This window comes from Vicia villosa, linkage group LG5 (assembly GCF_029867415.1).
Source record: "Vicia villosa cultivar HV-30 ecotype Madison, WI linkage group LG5, Vvil1.0, whole genome shotgun sequence".
Taxonomy (NCBI): domain Eukaryota; kingdom Viridiplantae; phylum Streptophyta; class Magnoliopsida; order Fabales; family Fabaceae; genus Vicia; species Vicia villosa.
The window spans coordinates 118,641,680-118,665,653 of NC_081184.1; the positions used below are offsets into that span (position 1 = coordinate 118,641,680).

Genomic DNA, 23,974 nt, shown 5'->3' on the forward strand with positions numbered 1-23,974 from the left:
CTTAATAGAATCAAGTTTGTTTTGCTTATTATTAATTGACGATGATGATGTTGTTATATGAATCAAGTTTGTTGTGTGCTGAATAAGAGTGCTGAACTTTGTTTTTGTTGTTGTTGAGTTTGATTCTTAAATAAGTGGTGCTGATAGTTTGATTTGAGACTGGATTGATGACACATTACATTGGTGGATTCAGTTGCAAATCACATGAAATTGTTGCTAATAATATTGTTGATGTTTCTGAATGACAATTTGTTTTCTTGGAAAATTTGAAGTATAGATGTTGTTGTGGGATCTGTTTTGAAACTTTGTTGTGGTATAGAATTTTAGTGTTGTTTTCATATTGAGGAAATACTATTAGTGCAGAATTTTATATGAGTCGTTCTGTGTTGCTTACTCATTATTGTGTGACGGATTTTGATAATGACTTTGGGTTGGAGCCTTTAATTGTGTTTGAGCAAAGTTAGTTTAATTGACCGTGTTGTTCTGTTCATACTTTGTAGGACCAGGACCGTCCGCTCGTCGAATTTTGAGAATTTCGGGCTTATATTCTGATTTAGTTATTGTTAGAGATGATTTAGTTATATGTATCTGTTGTAAACATGTGAATTGAACAATAATGGTGTATATATTTTATTTTGGATTATAATGGTATTATATTGGTATATAATGTCCTATGTACGGGTTTTTGTTGAAATAATGGTATATATAAGCCTTGAATTACATGTTTAGTGACTATTTTCAAAAATATTACAGGTTGAAAATAAATATAAATTACAGGTCGAACTGGGAGACTTAAATTACAAGTTGCACTTTAAAATATTGCGTTTAGCAACGAAAGCGCTTTCAAAAACGCTCTTAAAAGCCTACATACAAAAGCGCTTTCTAATTAAAAGCGCTGCCTAAGATAATAAAAAGGGCATAAAAGATAAAAAAAGCGCTTTCTGGAAAAAGCGCTGCTATAGGGGATGCTACGAGAGCGCTTTTCTAGAAAAAACGCTGCTATAGGGGATGCTACGAGAGCGCTTTTCTGGAAAAAGCGCTGCAATAGGGGTACTACGAGAGCGCTTTTCTGGAAAAGCGCTGCTATAGGAGTGCAACGAGAGCGCTTTTGGCGTACCAAAAAGCGCTGTTTTTATCTACGGTAGCGTTGCCTATGGCAACGCTTTTAAGCGCTCTAAAAGCCCAAAAAAACGCTGTGAAAGTCCTTGTACGGCGTAGTGGCAGTTGTTATAAACCAATTCAATCTTCAATTATAATTGTTTAGTTAATCATCACATTTAGAAAAATAAATACACAACAAAGTTAAAGAAAAATTAATATTTTTATTATGTCCGTACACTTGCATTTAGAAATAGGATAAAAAATAGGAGCATTACATATAAATAGGATAGGTATATGCAGGAGGCATGTGATGTCGTCTAAATTGGTGGTAACCTCACCATGAGGCAGATGGAATGACGACGACTCTGGGTACCACAACTCCTACGGCTGTTGTAGAGATGAATTCTTCCGCCCGTGGTTGTAAAACTTCTAGGAAGCCCTTTCTTGAAAATTTTCAAAGTAAACACTGTTAAAAAATTTCCACTGAGGACAAATAAGTAATAAGTCTAAGAAATTTTACCTCTCTGTCCCATACATGTTTAGTTGTATGATCTACACACCCTATCAACAGGGATAAATTTGAAGGACCTTCTGGTGCATCAGTCTCCTCGTGCAACAGGTCAACGCCATCAGGAGGTGGCACGGGAGATCCAGCATCGGCCGGAGGTCACACAGGAGTAAAAGATTGTTGAATGTTACTCTTCTTCATACTTTGTCAATCCGCATTTGAAACTTCTGTAACAGATCTACTTTCTCTTTTATAAAAATATACAATGACACATTAGTCATATATATAATTGTAGTTAAGTTAGTAAAATTTATGCCTTTTTTTTTTCGGTCTTGAGTTCAACTCTTAACAACCACAAAATTATTATTCAAAAATACATTTTAAATGTTTAATTTTAAAATTTATATTAGGCCTTTCATATATTTATTTTTTCTTAATGTTTTAAACCAATTCAATCTTCAGTTTTGTTGCGATAAACTTGCGAAAATAGTAGCGTTACCTGTCAAATCATTTTTTGTCAATATATTCAAAACATATAAATGTGAAAATATGAGAGAATGAATCAAATATGGTTATCCGAAAAAAGAAAATGGAAGTTGTCAATATTATGTAGGGGAGAGTGTTCATAATAAATAATAAATTTTGACTCTTGAGAATACAAATTGCATTATTCAAAAGGAAAATATTGAAAAGTGTTTGGCATGGATGTGATGAACTGGCAAGAAACAATAGTATTTGTCAATCAAGCAACCAACCAAAGGAGAATTGGTCAGAATTGTGAATATGGAAAAGGTTGAGGAGCGAGTTATCAAACCGCGCGCGGACATCAGTGACCATGACGTACACATTCTCTCTCACACACAACAAACTATATATATGCATGGTATTCTCTCATCATTTCATATAATTCATTCTTCTTAATTATCTTGCTAACATTCATTCATATATATTTTCTCAACACTTCTATGGCTAATACAATGATCACTGCTACTAGTTTTGCTGTTACATTGGTGCTGCTAGCCACAATGTCAATATGTGATGCACAGTTGTCTTCTACTTTTTACGACAGTACATGTCCCGATGCACTAACCACCATTAGAACTGCCATTCGTACTGCTGTCTCTAAAGAGCGTCGCATGGCTGCATCTCTCATTCGCCTTCATTTTCATGACTGCTTTGTGCAGGGCTGTGATGCATCAATTTTGCTCGATGACAGTACCACAATCCAGACCGAAAAGACTGCACTTCCTAATCTTAACTCAGTAAGAGGATTTCAAGTCATCGATAATGCAAAATCACAGGTAGAGAAAGTATGTCCCGGAGTCGTGTCTTGTGCAGACATAGTTGCTGTAGCAGCACGTGATGCATCATTCGCTGTAAGTATACAATCTTTTGATGTTCATATTAATAATCTCTCACCAAAAACATATTAATAATTTCATATTATTTGCAGGTTGGTGGTCCATCATGGACAGTGAAACTTGGAAGAAGAGACTCTACTACAGCAAGTAAAAGTTTCGCCAATACTGACCTTCCTTTGTTTACAGACGATCTTCAAACTCTTATATCTAAATTTACAAATAAAGGTCTTACCGCCAAAGAGATGGTTACACTATCTGGTATATTTCATTTCTTTCAAACTTCCATATTTTTATATTTGACCAAACATTTACTTATTGAACCATTTGATTTTAACTAACTCAGGTGCGCACACAATCGGACAAGCTCAATGCTTTACTTTTCGTGGTAGGATATACAACAATGCTAGTGACATAGATGCTGGATTCGCTAGCACTCGCCAACGTGGTTGTCCATCTATCAGTTCCACTTCAAACAATCAAAAGTTAGCAGCACTGGACTTGGTTACACCAAATTCTTTTGACAACAACTACTTCAAAAATTTAATTCAAAAGAAAGGTCTTCTACAATCTGACCAAGTTCTTTTCAGTGGAGGATCTACAGATTCTATCGTTTCTCAATACAGTCAAAATCCTACAGCTTTCAAGTCTGATTTTGCAGCTGCTATGATAAAGATGGGAGATATTCAACCATTAACCGGATCCGCCGGAATCATAAGAAGTATTTGCAGTGCTCCCAACTAATTCTACAAATTCACAAACAATCAATTGCTATTTCATCTTCTGTTTCAATACTTTTCAATTTCATTATTTTATTTATTCTTTTATTTATTTTTGTTCCGCTGTATACAATTGTAAAGTGTTACATAATTATGTATTATTATAATTTTATTATGAATGTATTTCTAAATGTTCACTTCACAAAAGTTTCATTACTTGTTCTATAAATTAAACGATTGTTCATTCTTATTATGTCTCAACTTTGAATGTTAGTAACACAGTACGTTAGGTCTTTTGTATATTTTAAAATTACAAAGACGGCGTGTTAAAATCATCAATTCATTGATAATTTCAGCAACAAATTTTTTATATAAATTTTTTTTCGGAACATAGTTTCTAATAAAATGATGCTTAATTTATATATGTTTTGCTCTAGAATAAAAATTCAGATTCTTTGATAGATAAAAGGCTGAAGTTTTACCACACTAGATAGGGGTCTTATTTCCCTTTATTTAATAATCTTATAATTGATGTTTCATCCATAGAAGTCGAGTGCTACAACTTACGATCGCTATGTATTTTACTGGGAATAATGCATTCGTTTGTTGCCTTTTGCTAGTTTGAGAGATTAGACTTTCACTAAGAATCTGACTGCTTCAACTGGATCGACTCATCTTTCTTACTACTTTAAAGGACTTTTGTTTGAAGACAATATTATAACCACTATCACTTAATTGATTTATGATCAATAGAATTTGTTTGAGTCCTAGAAATAACAAAACATTATGAGTAGAAAAGGAAAGAAGAGTTATTAATTGTACTTAAACCAATTATCTTTTCTTTTTCTTTTTTCCTTCAAATCCCAAAGTTCCTTCCTACTTTAGTGTTAGGTTGTAATTTTTCTTGAGCATCCACTCTCTAAATAACATGATTGATGTTTCAATCCTTCCATACAATATATTGGCCACGTAGATAATTTGATTTTTAGGTACCCATATTTTTTTTGGTTCCTTTAGGGATTAGTTCTAGAGGATTTTTTTATTCTTTAATGTTAAGTTGAATTAGCCATAGAGGTTGATGTTTTTGGGGTATCAACTTGACTTGATGATTCATCCTCTTATTATTCTTGCTTAAATCATAGATCATCTCTACTACTACAAAATATACATTTAAAGGAAACAATTGGACTTGTGTCTATCTTGGAAGATTCGTTAACCGAATAAGGATTCTTGAATTCAGACTCCTTGAAATTAGTGTTGGCACATTCCTGCCAGATATTCTCCCTTGAAGTATTCAAAGGAGTGTAGATTGGGACTTTTGTTCGAAATCCTCACTCTTCGTCATCTCTTCGAAACTCACTTGTATCTGGAACTTTCGGTTCCCGAAGCTTTCTCGCTTTCTACCTCTAAGAGCTCTTCTTCCCAATTCATATTTGATATAGGTTTGTGTCCTTTTCAGCAAATCACTCAAGCTACAGGTTCCCTCATGCCCTAGATTTTCTGGAACAAGCAATCCAATCTCAGACCTTTATTAAATATTTAGCACTTTAACTTGTCGTTCATGCCTCTTACTACTACCGCCACTTTTGTGAACTGGTCTACGTATTCACACAGGTTTCTTTCTTCCCAAGTATGACTCCACTGAGTACCGCCATAGTCGTAGGTTTTTATTTTCGAGCAGTGAATTGGGTGGTGAAGGTATCGCATAGATCTTTCAACGAGTCTATCTTCTCATTTATGAGTGTTTTGTACCGTGGCATACCAGCTACATTGAGAGTTAATGCAAAGAGCTTACACTTCATGACTCTGTTGGTGTGGTAGTAGATCAACCCGTTATCTACGTGCTCAAAATGTTTGTAAGGATCCCTGGTTCTATCATAGACAGACAACTTTAGAGGCTTCTCTAGGGACCTTGGTAATCTCTACTAAGGATACGCACAGACAACAGGTTCCTTTTTTGCTATGTAGTTGAAGTGTGTGCGTCAAGCCTTTCCCTCCTTCAAGGACGGTGCATGGGAGAATGAGGAGAACAATAAGCCTCAGTTAGGATGTAATTTTCAATCATTCTCTTGTAACCAGTAGGAGGAGTCTGGTGCCTCTTACTTTAGTGACGGTGTGAGGATTGTGGAGCCTCTTCATGTGCTGTGATTGTTTGAGTCGGGATCGGCTCTGGAACAGTAACTGGATTTTCACGTGAGGTTTCCTCTCGTAAGGTACTGCCTATTGGAGGGACATATTGCAAGTTCTCTTTAATTCTTAGGATCTTATACGCCAAGACCTGAAATTTGTGTTGGTGTACCAAGTTGTACACGCTAAATGGTTAGTTGCTTCATGCATGTCTAAATTGGCTCGTAGAAGTTGGAGGTTAGGAAGCATCTCTTATTCAGGTATTAGAGGTTGCAACTTGCAAAGGAGGTCGATTTGATGGTTCACCTTGGCAAGGTTGTAGTGAAGATCGAGAAGTTGGAAATGCTTGGAATGCTCCTTAGAGGACTCTTGAAAGGGTCAAATCTTGTGGTGTTGGACCAGATGGAGAGACCACTAAGGCTATGTACAATGGTTTTATTATTCAACACTCTTCTTTTTCATTTTTTATACTACACATCATCTTCTCTTTCTTCCACCTAATAATTCAACACACATTCAATTTATACTCACTACAATGATTTTGTTTAATAAAATTCAACATCCTATTCCACTACCATTCACAACACACTAAAAAATTTAAACATTTAAAACAACCAATAAAATTTTACAAAGTATTTTATGGACCCCACTCTTTCTACATTCAACATGTTGAAAACTTTCAACACCAATTAATACACCTCGCTTTAAACACCCTATTCAACACCCTTATTGCAAGGATTCAACTATTGAATTTGTTTTTCAACACCCCCATTGTACATAGCCTAAGACTGAATCATCTATTTCTTTAGAAGGAAGATGAGGAGGTGTTTTGTTAAATTCAGCAGCAATATCAAGTGACTTTAGACGTCACAATAGTTTAAAAGATTTGAAAGAAGATCGGAGATTTGGATCTTCCATAAAGGAATGGTATTTCTTTATAAAAATTTGCGGATGAAAGCATAGACTCGTTGAAAGATTTATGTGACGGTATGCAGGTTAGCACTCCAAAGTCCAAGTCAACGAAAGATTGAAAAGCGATAGTGGAAATGGATTTGAAATGGAATATTTTCTCTCATATAGAGTGGGAGCGATTAAAATCATCCGCGAAGAACGTGACGTGCTATTTGGACATCCATTTGATTAACCTAGACGGTGGTCGATGCATCTAAAGGACAGAATCGTCTATCTCTAAGAAGAATGAGGATACACCTGTTCCACGCAATTGCTTTCTCAGTATTTGCTTTTGGACTTCTCGCTATGGGCCTTGTGAAAGGCCTATAACATTCAGTAAAAGAAAAATGCTCATTTTTACTCCTAATAAGCAACTAAAACTTACTTTTATTCTTCTATTCTAAAATATATTTTCAAATAATATAAATTTTATTTTCAATGATCTTTTTAATTTCATAAAGAACTTCAAATAAATTAAGTAATTTCTAGGTGCAGTTTTAAAGTAATTCATTGGAATAACTGAGATTCACTTAAGAGTTGACATCTTTCACCGAATGTATTTTCATAAAATTGATCAAATTTCAAATATTGGATCAATTAAGACATTCAAATATCTACCACCACTAGTAAGTATACCCGTGCGAGGCACGGTATAAAATTTCTTATGCTAAAAAATTTACTTTATAATTATTTTTAAATTACAAATAAAACTATGATAACATAAAAATAAGTGGATAAATTATTAGTAGGATATATGAAATAAATAATTTAACTATTTAACAATAATTATATAATCTTATTGTAAAACAAAATTTAACTGTATTATTGAACCATTATAAATAGTTAAATAGTTGTACCGAAAAAGATTTAAAATAATTGAGTATTTTGAGTTGGCATAATCGATATAAAAATAAGAGAAATGCTAGCAACACTCTCTTTTGAACACTCTCTCAAACACTTCATCTCTTATTAGTTGAAACATGTGTAGGTTTTACTACTTTATGTGGGACCTATTTTCAAAGTGAGGGGTCCACACATGTATCAACCAATAAAAAAATTAGTGCTTGAGAAAGTATTCAAAAGAGAGTGTTGCTAGCACTCCTCTAAAAATAATAGCCAGGTAGTGAAAAATGACACTTATTTCTTTTAATCTTCGCCTAAAAATATGAATTTACTATAATAAGTTTATGTGTTAACGCATCTTATACTTATACAATAACAAACTAAAGATTATCTTTCAATTATTTTTAGAAAGATTGTATTTTCTTTTAATTACACAATTAAATATTTATTTATTTATTATTAATAACTCATTAATAATTATAATATACTTGAGATTTAAATAGAATATATTATTTTTATTAAAAGTTAATTATTTACATTCATACAATATGAATACTTTTTTTAAAATAACTTACTTGACAAATTTAAATTGAATTTCATATTTAATTTTTAAATTAATAATTGACTAATTATTGAACCGCTGAAAAATCTAAATTAAATTTTATTATAAAAATAATATTAATTGAAATATGAACTCTAAAAACTAAGTCAATAATCTTTAAGAAATTAATAATTATTTTCAACATGATTTTTTAAATTTTTTTCACTTATCATTATTCAAAATATAATTTTTATCGCTTATGATTATTTAATATTTATTTTAAACATATAATGTTTATAAATAATTAAAAATATAAAATTATTGAAATATCTCAATATTGCATTGGACCACAATATAGTTAATATTAAAAAAAATCACACCAGTTCACGGATTTATTAGCTTTAATACACTGTTCAAAAATTTATCTAACACTCGTCAAATTATTATTTGATACTTTTAAAAGTAATTATACGATAATATGAATAATTGATCATTGTTGTTGAAGTAGTTATTTTCATTAAAAAAAAGTTGAAATAGTAAAGTCAAAAGAAAAACTAAACCTAAAATATTAATATTATTATAAAATTGAAGTAAGGCCATTATGTAATTTTTATTACATGAATTATATAAAAAAAGTTAATATTAAAAAAAAATTGATATTATTTTGTTTTGTTTTAGTAATTTGAAAATATTTTGTTTTCTTCTTTAAAATACTGAATCAAACAACAAGCTTCTAACAAATTCTAAAACATGGCAAGGAAAAATCAAAGAGTAGATACATAGCGACGAAGAATAAAGTGGTAGTGATTTTCTCGATGGTGGCTGGACAAGAGTTTGTCGGAGGAGCCCGGTACTGGTAGTGGCGCAGCGGTGGACTGGAGACGTGGCAGATGAGGGCACGAAGGCTGCGTTTTGGGGTCGGATGCAAATGTTGACGTGGATGTAGATCAGTTATGTGTTGCGTGTTTACATGGCTGATCGACGTTGTTGTTGCAGCGTATATGTGCAGTGGCGCATCAGAGGCCGTAGATGTGGCTTCTTCGTGGGAGTTTTTCTGGAAATCTGCTGGCGACAGAAATCTTAGTTTGCTGTATATTTTTTTGGGATCTTTGCATCTGCTTTTTTTATATTACGACTGCTACAAATGAGATGTTGTTGTATACTTCCGTTTTGGATATCTCGTTTGCGCTTATCATGAATGTGATTTTGATTTGTGGTTGTGTATTTGACTCATGGTTTTGACATTTGAATTGGTATTGGGTGTGAATTTAGTTTAGTTTATGAAATTGTTGTTAATAGTGTGTAATATGGTCATGGTTGTGAGAAAGCTACTTGCGTGGAAAAATGTATAAGATACTTGCGTAGATCAATTGGAATGGAAGAGGAGAAGTTGTGGATTTTCGTTTGACATCTTTGAATTTATATGTTTGAGACTGAAAATAAAAAAAATTAAAAAGCAAATGACACAATATGGGAAGTTGTTCTTTTGGTTCATTCAAAACAGCCATTTAATAATCCAATGTACCATGACTTTTCAATGGATTGCATTTCAAATTCCAAACCAAAAAATGCTAGTATCTTTCTCTATTATATCCAATTCCAATATATATTATAAAGGCATTAAAAAAACATCAAATGCATTATTAGTGGAACAATGAATAATGATTAATAAACAATAAAAATAGTAGTTAGGAACAATAAAAAAATTAATCAATAATTTAAAAAAATTAAAGATTTTGCGTTTGTTTCCAAGACCAATTAATGAATAATAAATAATAAATTATTATAAATAATTTTTACAAATTAGTGAAATAATTAATTAAATAATAATAAAATAATTAAAACTAATTATAATAAGATTACTATTAATAGCAAGTTTTAAAATTGTAAAACTTCTAAGAAGATGACACTTGGCAAACTTGCCAAAGAACTCATCTTGCTTTATTATATTGTATGATTTGTGTCGTTCTATATTTATGGCAAAAAAAAAATTTACAGGATGTTAACTTCGAGATTTATTTTTTTCCTTAATTTTAAAAGGTTTTTCAATTGTAAAGGCTAATATAAAACTTTTTAAAATTAAGGAAATAAAATGAACTTCAAGGTTAATATATCAGAAGAAAAAAAAAGATATTTTACTTATATTTATTATATATAAAATACTTTGATAATATATTTATATTTTTTATGATATTAAAAAAATGAATTGCATTTAATTAAAATTGTCTTAATATATATATATATATATATATATATATATATATATATATATATATATATATATATATATATATATATATATATATATATATATACACACACACACACACACACACACATATATATATATATATATATATATATATATATATATATATATATATATATATATATATATATATATATATATATATATATATATATATATATATATATATGCGTGTGTGTGTGTGAAATTAGTTATCCAATAACACTACAAAAAATGTTCTCTCCAGCGACGTGATTCCCACGCCACAAAAAGGAATATCACGTCATCCCACATAATTTGCGACGTGAAAGAATACCTCGCAGGGGAAAGGTGGTAAACTAGTAGTGTCATGCATTCACGTCACTATTCAGTGACATGTAATTCACGTCGCTATATCCTACACACAATCCAACTCACAATTCTGGCACAGCAGGCATGCAGCAGGTTTGCAGGGATGGCACAACTAACGGAGAAAGTTTGTGGCGTGTTTTTCATGCATCTGATTAGTGACGTGGGAAACATGCCACTACAAAACTATTTTTTTTTTAATATGCATCTAGCGACGTGATAAACATGTCACAAATATAGTGAAATGTATATCACGTCACAAAGCATAATTCTTTTTAATAAAAAAAATTTAATTATTGTTATTAAAAAAGGTTTTTATTATTAATAATGAATTATAATTAATATAATAAAATATAAAATATAATTAATAAATGATTTGAATATTAATATTAATAAAATATATTTATTGAATAATATAATAAAATTTAAAATATAAGTAATAAACAAAATATAAATTAAAATTTATCATACATCAATTAAAATTTAATATGTTTCATACATTAAAATTAAAATTAAAATTAAAACTAAAACTAAAATATAATTAATATTACATAATAATTAAGTATCTCCTGGATCGGGAAAATCATTAAGGTTTAAATCTTCATCATTATCTTGTTGATTTGTCGAGGCACCACCAACGCCAACATTTCAACCAAACATTTGATTACCGCTTCCATGAAATTGCATAAATAGCCGCATTTGCTCCTCCATCTCCGCTTGCCTATTCGCCATTACCTCTATTTGTCTTTGTTGCCCCTCCATCTCCGCTTGCTTCTTCGTCATTGCCTCTATTTTCCGTTGTTGCTCCTCTAATTGGGTTTTTAACGTCATCTCATGTTGCTCTGACTCGCGTCTCGTCTCACTTACCGCCAATTGTCTTATTGTTTCCATCATTTTCGGGGACAATTGTGTTGGGCGTGACGATCCTTCCCCATCTCTAACTCTTTCAAATAAATTTCTATCACCACTTCTCAAGCATCCCGCCATACTTCCACCACCAAAAAAACATCCATTAGAACCTTTTCCGCCAATGACTTCATTCCAAATATGGAAATCAACATCTGGATGAAGCGGCTCTCCTTCTCTAGGAGTATATTTGGGATTAGCGACCAAAAGTTGTACAAGCAATTCTTGATAATCCTCCTACACATACAATAAAAATATTAAATATAAAACTTAAATTAAATTAACTTAAATAAAATAAAAATCAGTTGTCACGTGATTCTCATGCCACAACTTCAGTTGCCACATGTAAATCATGCTGCAACTTCTTAGTTGCCACATGAAAATCACGTCACAAAGTTGTCATTAAAATAAAATAAAAAAATATTCATAATGTAAATTGAATAACTTACCAAAGCTTGCCGTGTACGCTCATCAACATACTCTCCCGACTTTTTCGTCCGAGTCTCCTTAACTAACTCAACCATGAGTGGTTTTCTCCCCAACCTCTTTTCCTAAATAATAAAATTAACTTTATTTAAATACATATATAATAATTAATCAAAACACAACTTCAATATATAAGTGGTAGTAATTACCATGCGTCGCATATGTTCGTATGTGCTTATACTTCCACCAGCATTAACGTGCCCACCTTTTTCAGATGCCCTCATTTTTTTGCCACTTTCAGACTTAGCTTTAAATTGAGGTGAATCCCAATAGACCAGAAGTTTATCAAGAGTGTCTTTGCCCATCCAAGCGGGATAACTACTATCACGTTCCCAACGCTTTCTAACACGTCGTAAGGTGTCAGAAAGTCTTTTTGATGCTCTAGTAAAAAAGACTTTTTTAACAACCTTCTCGCTCAAAACATCCCATGTGTACTTTTCCTGTTGACATTAAGATAAACAGTTAGAAAATTATAATAATTTTTTTAAATAAATAATAATTCAAAAACAAATTAATTATACCTTAAATTTTTTAAACCAATCATCCCTATTTGGAACTTCTCCAAATCTCGTCCAAGCATCTTTATACATTTGCTGAATCACATAGCTGACACACTTTGCAGCTGTCCGACTCGGAGTAAAACTAAACAACAATAATTTGAATTAGCATGCGTTAAATATAAATTTATATTAATAAAAAATTTATATTAATTAAAAAATTATAAATAAGATACTTACTTATTTCTGACAGGCGTAATATAATATCTGCCATCGACGATTTGAATCTCATATGGATTATCGTCCCCCTGAAGATTATCGCCATCCAACAAAACATCATCCTCAACCTGCTCAATATCATCCTGATCTACCTCCACATGATCATCCCCGCCTGGACGTATATGTGTGGTAGGTGAGGTACGTGATCCCCCTGTCTGCTGGAAGGATGGGGGCACCTGTGTCGGATGTGTGGTGCGAGATCCCCCTGTCTGCTGGAAACCTGGGGGGACCTGTGGTGGAAATCTAGGTCCATCACTCTGCTGGTACGAATAACTAGGTCCCCCAGTCTGCTGGAATGGATAGCTAGGTCCCCCAGTCTGCTGGAATGGAAAGCTAGGTCCCCCAGTCTCCTGGAATGGATAGCTAGGTCCCCCAGTATGCTGAAATGAATAACTAGGTGGGCTAATAAAAGATGGAGAGGAGAGTAATGGCATAAGAGGCTGAGTTCTGGCCAAAGACATGCGGTCTGGCTGAGTCCGTGGGCAGGAAGATACTGTCGTCTGAGGTGAGTCGCATACCACTAGATGGTTTATTATATAGAATACGCAATTAATCAAATATATAAATATTCAAACCACACATTTTCATTAATATATATATTTATTAAAACATTCAATAGATGGTTCATTAGTATAATTACAAACACATGTTCTCATTAATATACATCATTATCATTATCATCATCATGCTCTTCATCCATATCATTCTCATTATCATCATGCTCTTCATCCATATCATTCTCGTCATCTGATGTGATATTCTCATCATGCTCTCCGTCGATATTATCTTCAACCAACAATATAGACGCATCAACTTCATACCCCTCAACTTTTGTATCAGACAAACTTGTAATTTGTTCAACTGCAATCACCTCATTAATTGGTCCAACTTCATCAACTTGGAAAGGAAGATCTTCCACTAGATCGCCACTTTCGATATGGGCCAATGGTTTTGTTTTAATTACAACACAACACCCTCGTTTACGTGGCACAAATGAAGGATAAGGAACATAATAAACTTGCCTAACAACATGTGACATTATGAAAGGGTCATACTGTTTGTACCTTCGGCCCATTTGAATCTCAACAGTACCATATGTCTTGTCTATTTTTGTGCCTCTAGTTGGATCATACCATTCACAATAAAATAAGACAACTTTATTTTCGGAGTCCAAGTAATTGTATTCCAACTCGTAGATATGTTTAACAAAGCCATAGAAGTCATCTTCACCCTCATCAGTAACTCCTTTTACAAATACACCACTGTTTTTTGTTTTTTTCCCTTCAGTCCAAGTCTCAGTGTGAAATTTATATCCGTTCACGAAATATGTGTGCCATTCGTTTGCGCTTCGATTAGGGCCTTCAGATAAACTTCTCAAATGGGGTATTTCTGGAGTCGGTGTAACAATGCCTGACAATCTATGTTTGAACCATATTGGAAATTGATCATGAATGACACTGGATGTTGATTGTACACCGGCACTTTGCAAATAGAAGTTGTTGAATTCCCTAAAAAAACACACTATAAGTTTCAAGGTTATTTTCACACTATAAATAAAATAAAGTAGTTGGGTATACTTACTCAAGATATGGTTTAACTTCAACGCAGTTGATCAAGACATGAACATGTGCAGATTGCATTTCTTGTTGGGTCGACCAATGAACAACCTTCTTTCCAGATGGACGGCCTGGAAGCCCGAAGACTGATAATGTGAATTGACTTCTCTCATTAACATTTACAGGATTCCTTATGATTCTTGGAGTTAACACCAAGTTGTTGAAATAATGACTGCAAAAATGTGTTGTCTCCCGATGCAAGTAATGTGCACATATTGACCCTTCAACCCTAGCTTTATTTTTCACTGACCGCTTAGAATCACCCATAAACCTTTCAAAGGGATACATCCACCTATAATGAACAGGTCCTCCAAGATAAGCTTCATATGCAAGATGCACAGGTAGATGTTCCATGGAGTCAAAAAAACCAGGCGGAAATATTTGTTCCAACTTACAGAGAATGACGGGAATATTTTGGTCCAAATTAATGATGTCGTCCACTCTTAAAGTTGAAGCACAAATATCTCTAAAGAAGTGGTATATTTTCTGAATTCGGTAGATGGTGAGTGGACCAATTATCTGGCTATGAAGTCAACGATTGATAGGTAAGTAAGATCGTTCTAAATATTTGTGTATATTTATATATTTAATTATTTGTGAGATTGATATAAATATATGCTTTTATATTTTTGTTAGATCAATACAAGTATTCCAAAGTCAAAGAGACGCACAGGTATCACAGACTAAATCAAACAACATTACTTGGATCAAAGTGCAGGTACATTAATTTTCACAATTTTGCTTATAATAGTTATGCTACTTGATAAAACAAGACAACTATAAAATCTTATTTGTTTTTCTATGTAGTGTCTGCAACAGCGAAACAGTACAGATTGCGGGTACTTTGTTTTGAGGTTTTTGAAAGAAATCCTTCAAACGAATCAATTAGAGATTCCAATCACGGTATGGATTTATAACTTAGGATAATTTCTTATAATTTATTACATTTAACTAAATCATGCATATTATGTTTTTGTTATGTAGTACTTTGATGACTTCTATTATGCTTCTTACACGAGACTTAAGTTGGAAGAAATCAAAGAGGAATTGTGTCAATTTTATATTCAGCGACTATTCATATAGGTATGAATACATTATTGTGTTTGCTTAATAGAATCAAGTTTGTTTTGCTTATTATTAATTGACGATGATGATGTTGTTATATGAATCAAGTTTGTTGTGTGCTGAATAAGAGTGCTGAACTTTGTTTTTGTTGTTGTTGAGTTTGATTCTTAAATAAGTGGTGCTGATAGTTTGATTTGAGACTGGATTGATGACACATTACATTGGTGGATTCAGTTGCAAATCACATGAAAGTGTTGCTAATAATATTGTTGATGTTTCTGAATGACAATTTGTTTTCTTGGAAAATTTGAAGTATAGATGTTGTTGTGGGATCTGTTTTGAAACTTTGTTGTGGTATAGAATTTTAGTGTTGTTTTCATATTGAGGAAATACTATTAGTGCAGAATTTTATATGAGTCGTTATGTGTTGCTTACTCATTATTGTGTGACGGATTTTGATAATGACTTTGGGTTGGAGCCTTTAATTGTGTTTGAGCAAAGTTAGTTTAATTGACCGTGTTGTTCTGTTCATACTTTGTAGGACCAGGACCGTCCGCTCGTCGAATTTTGAGAATTTCGGGCTTATATTCTGATTTAGTTATTGTTAGAGATGATTTAGTTATATGTATCTGTTGTAAACATGTGAATTGAACAATAATGGTGTATATATTTTATTTTGGATTATAATGGTATTATATTGGTATATAATGTCCTATGTACGGGTTTTTGTTGAAACTAGTGTCTTACCCGTGCGTTCGCACGGGTACCCTTCGTTTTCGCGCATTGTGATTGAGGAAAATAAAAGATGATAGAGAAAAGGTTATTTTGTTCCATATAGATATTATTGTAGAAGTAAATATCCTAAAAACAAATGTGTAAAATATAAGAATTTCTTTCAATAGGTTGGGCCAAAGTTTGGGATATATTGATTAATAAACATTATTTTCACTTTAATATTCAATATTTCGATCACTAACTTCATGTTCCCGTTAATATTTAATATTTTGATCACTAACTCATGTTCTCGTTAATATTGAATATTTTATTCAGTAACTTCATGTTCCCGTTAATAGTCCATATTTTGACCAGTAACTTCATGTTCCTGTTAATAGTCAATATTTTGATCAGTAACTTCATGTTTCCGATAATATTCATTATTTTGATCAGTAACTCTTTATTCCCGTTAATATTCCGAATTTGTTCCTGTTAATATTTAATATTTTGATCAGTAACTTCATGTTCCTGTTAATATTCATTATTTTAATCAGTAAGTCCGTGTTCCCGTTAATATTTCAAATTTATTCCCGTTAATATGCAACAAAATTATCAGTAAAAGGTATTAGTAGAAGATTAAATTTAGGTTAAAATTGAAAAGGTTATAAAAATACTAATATTACAAAAATTGAATATTGAAAATAAAAAGTAATTAAGAAATAAAGTTTATATATTGTTTTATTAGTATGCAATAAAAATTGGAAAGATCAATTATTTGACTTGAATTATTAATGTTTTACCAATAGTAGAACAAAATGTGACCTGCATAAAGAACAGACAACACAATGTTGATTGTCCAATGCAATAAACTTATTCACATTTACTTTCAACTTACTAACAACGGTTCCCGTTAATATTGAATATTTTAATTAATAACTTCATGTTCCCGTTAATATTCAATAGTTTGATCAATATCTTAATGTTCCGGTTAATATACAATATTTTGATCAATAACTCTATGGTCCCCCTAATAATTATTATCTAATAAAATGTAGACAATGAGAGTTATGTAATGCATGTTAAAAATAAAAAGTTATTTAACTTATTAAATAAATTATTACTTTTAATATTTTTTTATTAATAAAACTATTATTTTAAAATAAAGATTACTTTAAATATATCAATTAATTTAGTTTATATAATTTAAAAAAAAGTAAGTATCATTAAATAAATTTATTATATTTATATTATTTATTGATGTTTTAAAATATAAATAGTTTATTAATATGTATATATTAAATTTTTTATATCTTAAGAATAAATTAATAGTATTAAAAATGTAAAATTGAGAATTTATTTTTATTGGTATGTCATAAAGTAACATAAATTATATTTAAATTATTTTTTTAATCAATGTTCCAAATTATACTTTATAATGTTATTTCATGGTTTAACCATTCCATCGCAGAAAATATAACATCCCTATGCGTTCAAATCAATCCAAATACACCCCACCATAAATGTAATTAATGTAAAATGCATTTAGTACATCATAAATTAGGATGTCCTCTATAAATTTAATCCAACCGTCAACTTAGTTATTTTTAATTAATTTCAATATAATAATATTTTTTTATTTTATAAATATAATATAAATTATTCTCTTACAAAAATTATAAAGTTTCATATTCAAATTTTTTTTATTATGTAGATTGACCATTCATGAACCATTTAAATATAATTAAATTAAATGATTTAAAATTTGATGATTCATAATTAACAATAATGTAAAAATCTTTTCATTGAATTGAATGTATACATAAACTGTTTCCAAAATTAAAATCTCTTAAAAATATATAAAATCATCTTAATTTAATAATTATAAATATAAATAAATTACTACTTTTAAATAAATTATTACTTTAAATACATCAATTAATTTATTTTACATAATTTAAAAAAGTAAGTATCAATAAATAAATTTATTATATTTATATTATTTATTTATTTTAAAATATAAATAGTTTATTAAAATGTATATATATTAATTTTTTTATATTTTAAGAATAAATTTATAGAATTAAAAATGTAAAATTGATAATTTGTTTGTACTATACCTGTCATAAAGTAACATAAATTATATTTAAATTAATTTTCTAAATTATATTGTTGTAGTGTTATTTCATGGTTCAACCATTCCATCGCAGAAAATATAAGATCCCTGTGCGATCAAATCAATCCAAATACACCCCACCATAAATGTAATTAATGTAAAATGCATTTAGTACATCATAAATGAAGATGTTCTCTATAAATTTAATCCAACAGTCAATTTAATTATTTTTAATCGATTTCAATAAAATATTATTTGTTTTTTATTTTATAAATATTCTATAAATTATTCTCTTACAAAATTTATAAAGGTTCATACTCAATTTTTTTTATTATTTGTTTTTTATTTTATAAAATATGAAATAAATACTACGATAAAATTATAGAATTGAAAGTTTATGTTATTGTTACGCATGTATCGTATTAAGTATTCATTTCTAAAAAAAATGTCAATGAAAATAAAGAATTGGATTTGTACCTAAATATTGAATGAAATAAGATCGAAAAAATTTAACCTAATAACAATTAATTATTTTTTCACAAAAGTATCTCTTTAAAATAAATAATTGTGATTTATTTTAAATTTTTTTAAAACTTTGTTATCTAAAAAAAAAATAGGAGGTTAATTTTTTTTACGTACACTATGTAATATACAAAACGCAAATGTAATTTTTTTATAAAATTGATTAAATAATCATGAAAATTCAATGGATTAATTTTTTTAATAAAATTATTATTATTTTTTAATAAAATATGAAATAAATTTTACAATAAATAATAGAATTGGGTTAATTAGAATTTATGATTCATTTACTATTAATAAATAGGCTGAGTTATGAAAAAAATAGAGAATTCTACCATAAAAATAGAATTAGGAGGTTGATATTATTGTTAAGCATATATCTAGCATTCATTTTTAAATACAAAATGAAGACAATGAAAATAAAGAACTGAATTTATATCTAAATATTGAATCAGATTCAATCATAATAAATTAGATATATTTTTAATATGTATATTTTTAGATGTTTTGCAAAATTATTTTTATAAGGAAAATAAGGATTGAGTGAGAAAGAGCAATGTTCTGCTGTGTTTTATTATGCATTGATCAGTAACTGATACAAATTGCTTTGCTGATATGTTTTTTCACGATTTGAAGTCATAATGAACAAACTCCAGCCTCAATATCTATACACAAAATTGTAATTAGTTTACATACACAATTATATATAAGATCTCTTATAAACTGCACAAATTTATCATGTCCGAGGCAACCTTTTCCGTCTTTACCAAATAAGTATTCCACCATCCTTCCATTTTCTACAAAGGCATCTGCCTCTAGATCCCTTCAATCAACACCATGCCTGCTATGAGATCGCATCGATGCTATCACTCTTTTGAATTCTTCTTTCTGTATGAGATCGGAAAACTTCTCCTATGAAATTGTATATGCGACCTTCATGGTGATGACATTTCGCATGATTATTTTGGCCCCGATTTGGTGTTGTTTGGTACATTGATCACAACATTTCGGTTTAACAGCTATGCGACATGATTCAATATATTGGTAATATTGCACTGTGCAGCACTGCACCTATAGTTTCATAAGTAAGACAGGAATCTCAGGTTTGTTTAAATAGGCCAGGCAATAAAGCGGTACCTCCGGTAATGAAGAAACCATTGAAAGAAGAGCTGAGGCCCACCTTCTGCAGTTATTACACCTACGATTCCTAGGGGGTTCCATACATGTAGTGTAAGAGCAAAAAGTTAAATTTCATAAATAAAACCCCATGATCAAATAGTAAATATCAGAATAATCACAGGTTAATATCAAACCTTAAACATCATATGCTTTGGACCTGTAAAGCAAAAGCATTGAAAAAATGAACTCAGAACAAAAACATCAAGCAAAGAAATTAGCATCAAAACATAAGTAAAAAAACTTACGTTCTGATGGGATAATTGATCCCTTCAATTGTCGGCTCAGCCCAACAGAATTATCACACATATCAATAATTTCCTGTAACAAATAATATGAAAGAATTACAAATGTTTCCATGGATGTGAAGAGAAAAATCATAAAGCAAAATTGACATATGAAATCCTTTTGCATTTTAAAGACATTTACAATGTAAATCAACAGATAATCAACTCAGAATAAGGAGATTATACATATCTGAAACAAAAATCTAAGATTACCTTCCAACATTGAAGCTCGTATTCTCAAGATAAAGGAAAGTAGCAGAGAAGAAACAGAGATTTAATAAGCAACCTTGAAATTGCAACACTGATCCTCCTCTTCATCCCTCCACTGTATTTTTCAGCTTGTTTATCAGCAATTCTTCCATGGTAAAGGTTTAAACTCTTCAAAGATTCTTCTACCGCCTATAACAATATAACTGGGGCTGTATGTAAAATTATCCCAGCTAAAGAGAAATCTACTCAAATTGCATCTAAAATACAGCCATCGTATATAGATCCATACAGACAGCTTTCCAATTTCGTTGCTCTAACTAATCTAAAATACCTATCCATAACAGATTCTCCTAACACAACAATAGTAATCTTAATATTTCAAACAGTAAGAATTCTTGTGGATTTAACTTACATGAGTCAAGAGTGAACCTGTAAGATTTTTAAGTCTTCCATAAAAAGTAGGTGCTTTCTACCTGTTAAGCTTTCCCACAGCAAGCTATAGTATCACAAGATGAAAACAGTAGAAACTTGTTTCAATTGTTGATTTCACGAAAAACATAAAAATTTCAGAAAATTCCAGCTTACTCATGCTGTGGACATACTCCCATGCTAGTATATATTCCATCCATATGATTTCTCATGTCGAGGCCTTGAACATAGGCTGCACCAGAAGTTGGCTTTGTGAGGCCAATCATCTATAAACAAATATAAGCTGATTAGATTTATGAATTAAGGAGAAAATCATTCTAAGAATGAAACATGATTCGTTGAATTCTACAAAGAGTCAGAGGTCCATAGTGAAAAGCTGATAGACCGACACGTCGGTGCCTGTCTGCACGCTAGTTGTAGATAAAACGAAAATAAAAAACAACAAAATGTGAGCAGAACCCAACAAACCTCCTCAAAGCCAGTTTTGAACAACAAAACATTATAGAATTACACAAAGGTACAATTACATGATGATATAAATTCAACTACGTAGTGACTGCTACTTTCCTATAAGTATCAGAATATTCTTTGGCCTCAAAATGCAGGACTCCATAAAGAAACTCGTATCAAAGAATGCCAAGGCTCTATATATATACACTTGTATCATGTTCTACACTCTCCACTGTCAAAACATCCAGAATTTAGGTTCATCATATAGAGAAACAAACATATTTAATATGGAGAATTCATGTCATATAAACTTACCCATCTCGGGTGGAAGGTAATCCAGGGTGCCACACATGGTCCTCCTACGGTTGAATGTGTGTACCTACCATCCGAAATCCGCAATCTTCAATTCGCCCTGATAATGAAAAAGATTATGGCATAATGAGCACAAGATGAAGGAAGACAACATCCAAAAGACCATAAAAGAAACATCCAAGAGTAATTGTGGTCAAGTGAGCAGCGATAAGAAGGTTCTCTTGTTTAATGTCCCTATGAATTACATGGTTTCCATGGAAATATATGAGGGCTAGGGCCAATGGCACAACATACTACCTCAGCCACAAAATAACAACATAAACTGGTCAATTTAAGGATATAGCCACATAACCAATCAAATGCATGTCCTATTTTACATGTTAGTTCAAATTACCAAGTAAAAAAAACACATCAGATGCGATGAGGGGAAATTAGTACTTACAGTAGCTGCACGTCTTTCACTAAAATATTTGCATTTATGTAACTCCTTGTAAAGTTCACCTTTAGGTGCAAACTCTAAAATCAAATACACTCTTTTCTGCAATGAATTAATTTCACATAGAAAAAGTTAATAGCATGCCGCATAATTTAACTTTCTTCAACAATACACGGTTCAATTCTATAACAATGAAAGACTATGTATCTCTATGTATCATAAGTATTTTATTGCCTGAGAATATATTTTACATGCTTTCCAACAGAGACATCTCTTCAGGGAAGGTGTTCACCAGTTCCAACATATCGCACATACCCGTGAGCATCATCAACACCAAATCAATCAAAAATTAAATCAAAATACTTTAGGAAGGTCGTGAGAAGAGGAGTACGAAAGGGTTAGTATAATATAAACATAACTACCAATACAATCAAGAACAAAACACCATCAGACATAGAGAAATAAAATCCATGAGAACTCTGAGATCTAAATTAAGCCACAGGAGATTTGTACAACTCCTCCACCATCTTCCTGTATTCTGTAGAAGTAAAAACAAAAACATAACAAAATTACTTAAAAGATCAAAAGATATATTATACAAATCAACAACACAACAACTACACAGTAAAAACATAACAGAAGTAAAGACGAGGAGAAACTCAAAATCGAGATTGGAGTCAAAACCACCGTAAACCACTCACCATTTAATCAAACCCGACCACTGTGAAGGGTCGTTAGAAAGCGAAACCAATTACCGCCATCGTTGACAAACCTCAAGAAACACCACCGTGAACATGATAGGTTGCGTATTTGTCTTCAGAACAATGAAGAATCCCAATTATGTGAGGAAAAGTGAAAAGGAATTTGGGAAAATGGATCGTAAAATTTTTGAACGGTTTTGGAATTTGGAAGAGAGTGGGATTAAGGACAGTTATGAGGATAGTGGAAATTGAAGAATAAAAGGATGTAACTGTCAAATTATAGTAGAAGAAGAAGTTATTTTTGAGAACGATGATGTGGAATTTTGAGAAGAGAGTTGCTGATGTGGATAGCCTAAGAATTGCTCAAATGGTAGACTTTTCTTATATGATAGATAATGGTATATATAAGCCTTGAATTACATGTTTAGTGACTATTTTCAAAAATATTACAGGTTGAAAATAAATATAAATTACAGGTCGAACTGGGAGACTTAAACTACAAGTTGCACTTTAAAATATTGCGTTTAGCAACGAAAGCGCTTTCAAAAACGCTCTTAAAAGCCTACATACAAAAGCGCTTTCTAATTAAAAGTGCTGCCTAAGATAATAAAAAGGGCATAAAAGATAAAAAAAGCGCTTTCTGGAAAAAGCGCTGCTATAGGGGATGCTACGAGAGCGCTTTTCTAGAAAAAAACGCTGCTATAGGGGATGCTACGAGAGCGCTTTTCTGGAAAAAACGCTGCAATAGGGGTACTACGAGAGCGCTTTTCTGGAAAAGCGCTGCTATAGGAGTGCAACGAGAGCGCTTTTGGCGTACCAAAAAGCGCTGTTTTTATCTACGGCAGCGTTGCCTATGGCAACGCTTTTAAGCGCTCTAAAAGCCCAAAAAACGCTGTGAAAGTCCTTGTACGGCGTAGTGGCAGTTGTTATAAACCAATTCAATCTTCAATTATAATTGTTTAGTTAATCATCACATTTAGAAAAATAAATACACAACAAAGTTAAAGAAAAATTAATATTTTTATTATGTC

General features: G+C 31.3%; 2 protein-coding genes and 2 long non-coding RNA genes across 5 annotated transcripts; 1 reads left to right on the top strand and 3 right to left on the bottom strand.

The window, feature by feature from the left end:
- The first annotated feature begins 2,534 nt into the window (after window positions 1-2,534).
- LOC131607121 (lignin-forming anionic peroxidase-like) lies at window positions 2,535-3,871 on the top strand. The gene is made up of 3 exons (XM_058879156.1): window positions 2,535-2,985; window positions 3,063-3,228; window positions 3,314-3,871. The coding sequence occupies exons 1-3, from the start codon at window positions 2,575-2,577 to the stop codon at window positions 3,709-3,711; spliced, it is 975 nt and encodes a 324-aa protein (XP_058735139.1). The 5' UTR covers window positions 2,535-2,574; the 3' UTR covers window positions 3,712-3,871.
- Window positions 3,872-11,392: 7,521 nt separating this feature from the next.
- LOC131605254 (uncharacterized) lies at window positions 11,393-13,373 on the bottom strand. Its single transcript, XM_058877631.1, has 5 exons — window positions 12,874-13,373; window positions 12,658-12,778; window positions 12,286-12,576; window positions 12,100-12,201; window positions 11,393-11,887 (listed from the first exon to the last, which is right to left on the bottom strand). Exons 1-5 carry the CDS (start codon window positions 13,371-13,373, stop codon window positions 11,393-11,395), a joined length of 1,509 nt encoding a protein of 502 aa, XP_058733614.1.
- A 6,211-nt stretch (window positions 13,374-19,584) lies between these two features.
- On the bottom strand, window positions 19,585-21,392 carry LOC131607122 (uncharacterized). Its single transcript, XR_009285203.1, has 6 exons — window positions 21,201-21,392; window positions 21,028-21,111; window positions 20,619-20,804; window positions 20,367-20,439; window positions 20,256-20,278; window positions 19,585-20,149 (listed from the first exon to the last, which is right to left on the bottom strand). It is a non-coding gene; the product is annotated as an uncharacterized LOC131607122 (long non-coding RNA).
- Window positions 21,393-21,518: 126 nt separating this feature from the next.
- On the bottom strand, window positions 21,519-23,245 carry LOC131607123 (uncharacterized). Of its 2 annotated transcripts, XR_009285205.1 has the most exons (5): window positions 22,944-23,245; window positions 22,494-22,780; window positions 22,249-22,344; window positions 21,810-21,906; window positions 21,519-21,726 (listed from the first exon to the last, which is right to left on the bottom strand). It is a non-coding gene; the product is annotated as an uncharacterized LOC131607123 (long non-coding RNA). The 2 variants fall into 2 exon arrangements; XR_009285204.1 differs by lacking the exons at window positions 21,519-21,726; window positions 21,810-21,906 and adding an exon at window positions 21,986-22,099 and having other exon boundaries at window positions 22,944-23,244.
- Between the last annotated feature and the right edge of the window lie 729 nt (window positions 23,246-23,974).

What these genes read in the sequence shown, in the direction of transcription:
- LOC131607121 (XM_058879156.1), top strand. Translation starts at nt 2,575, where the DNA reads ATGGCTAATACAATGATCACTGCTACTAGTTTTGCTGTTACATTGGTG. An exon ending in CACGTGATGCATCATTCGCT is followed by an intron (nt 2,986 to 3,062) that starts GTAAGTATACAA and finishes TATTATTTGCAG; the next exon opens with GTTGGTGGTCCATCATGGAC. An exon ending in AGAGATGGTTACACTATCTG is followed by an intron (nt 3,229 to 3,313) that starts GTATATTTCATT and finishes TAACTAACTCAG; the next exon opens with GTGCGCACACAATCGGACAA.
- LOC131605254 (XM_058877631.1), bottom strand. Translation starts at nt 13,373, where the DNA reads ATGTCTTTGGCCAGAACTCAGCCTCTTATGCCATTACTCTCCTCTCCA. An exon ending in ATTACGCCTGTCAGAAATAA is followed by an intron (nt 12,779 to 12,873) that starts GTAAGTATCTTA and finishes ATTGTTGTTTAG; the next exon opens with TTTTACTCCGAGTCGGACAG. An exon ending in AGCGTACACGGCAAGCTTTG is followed by an intron (nt 11,888 to 12,099) that starts GTAAGTTATTCA and finishes TTGTATGTGTAG; the next exon opens with GAGGATTATCAAGAATTGCT.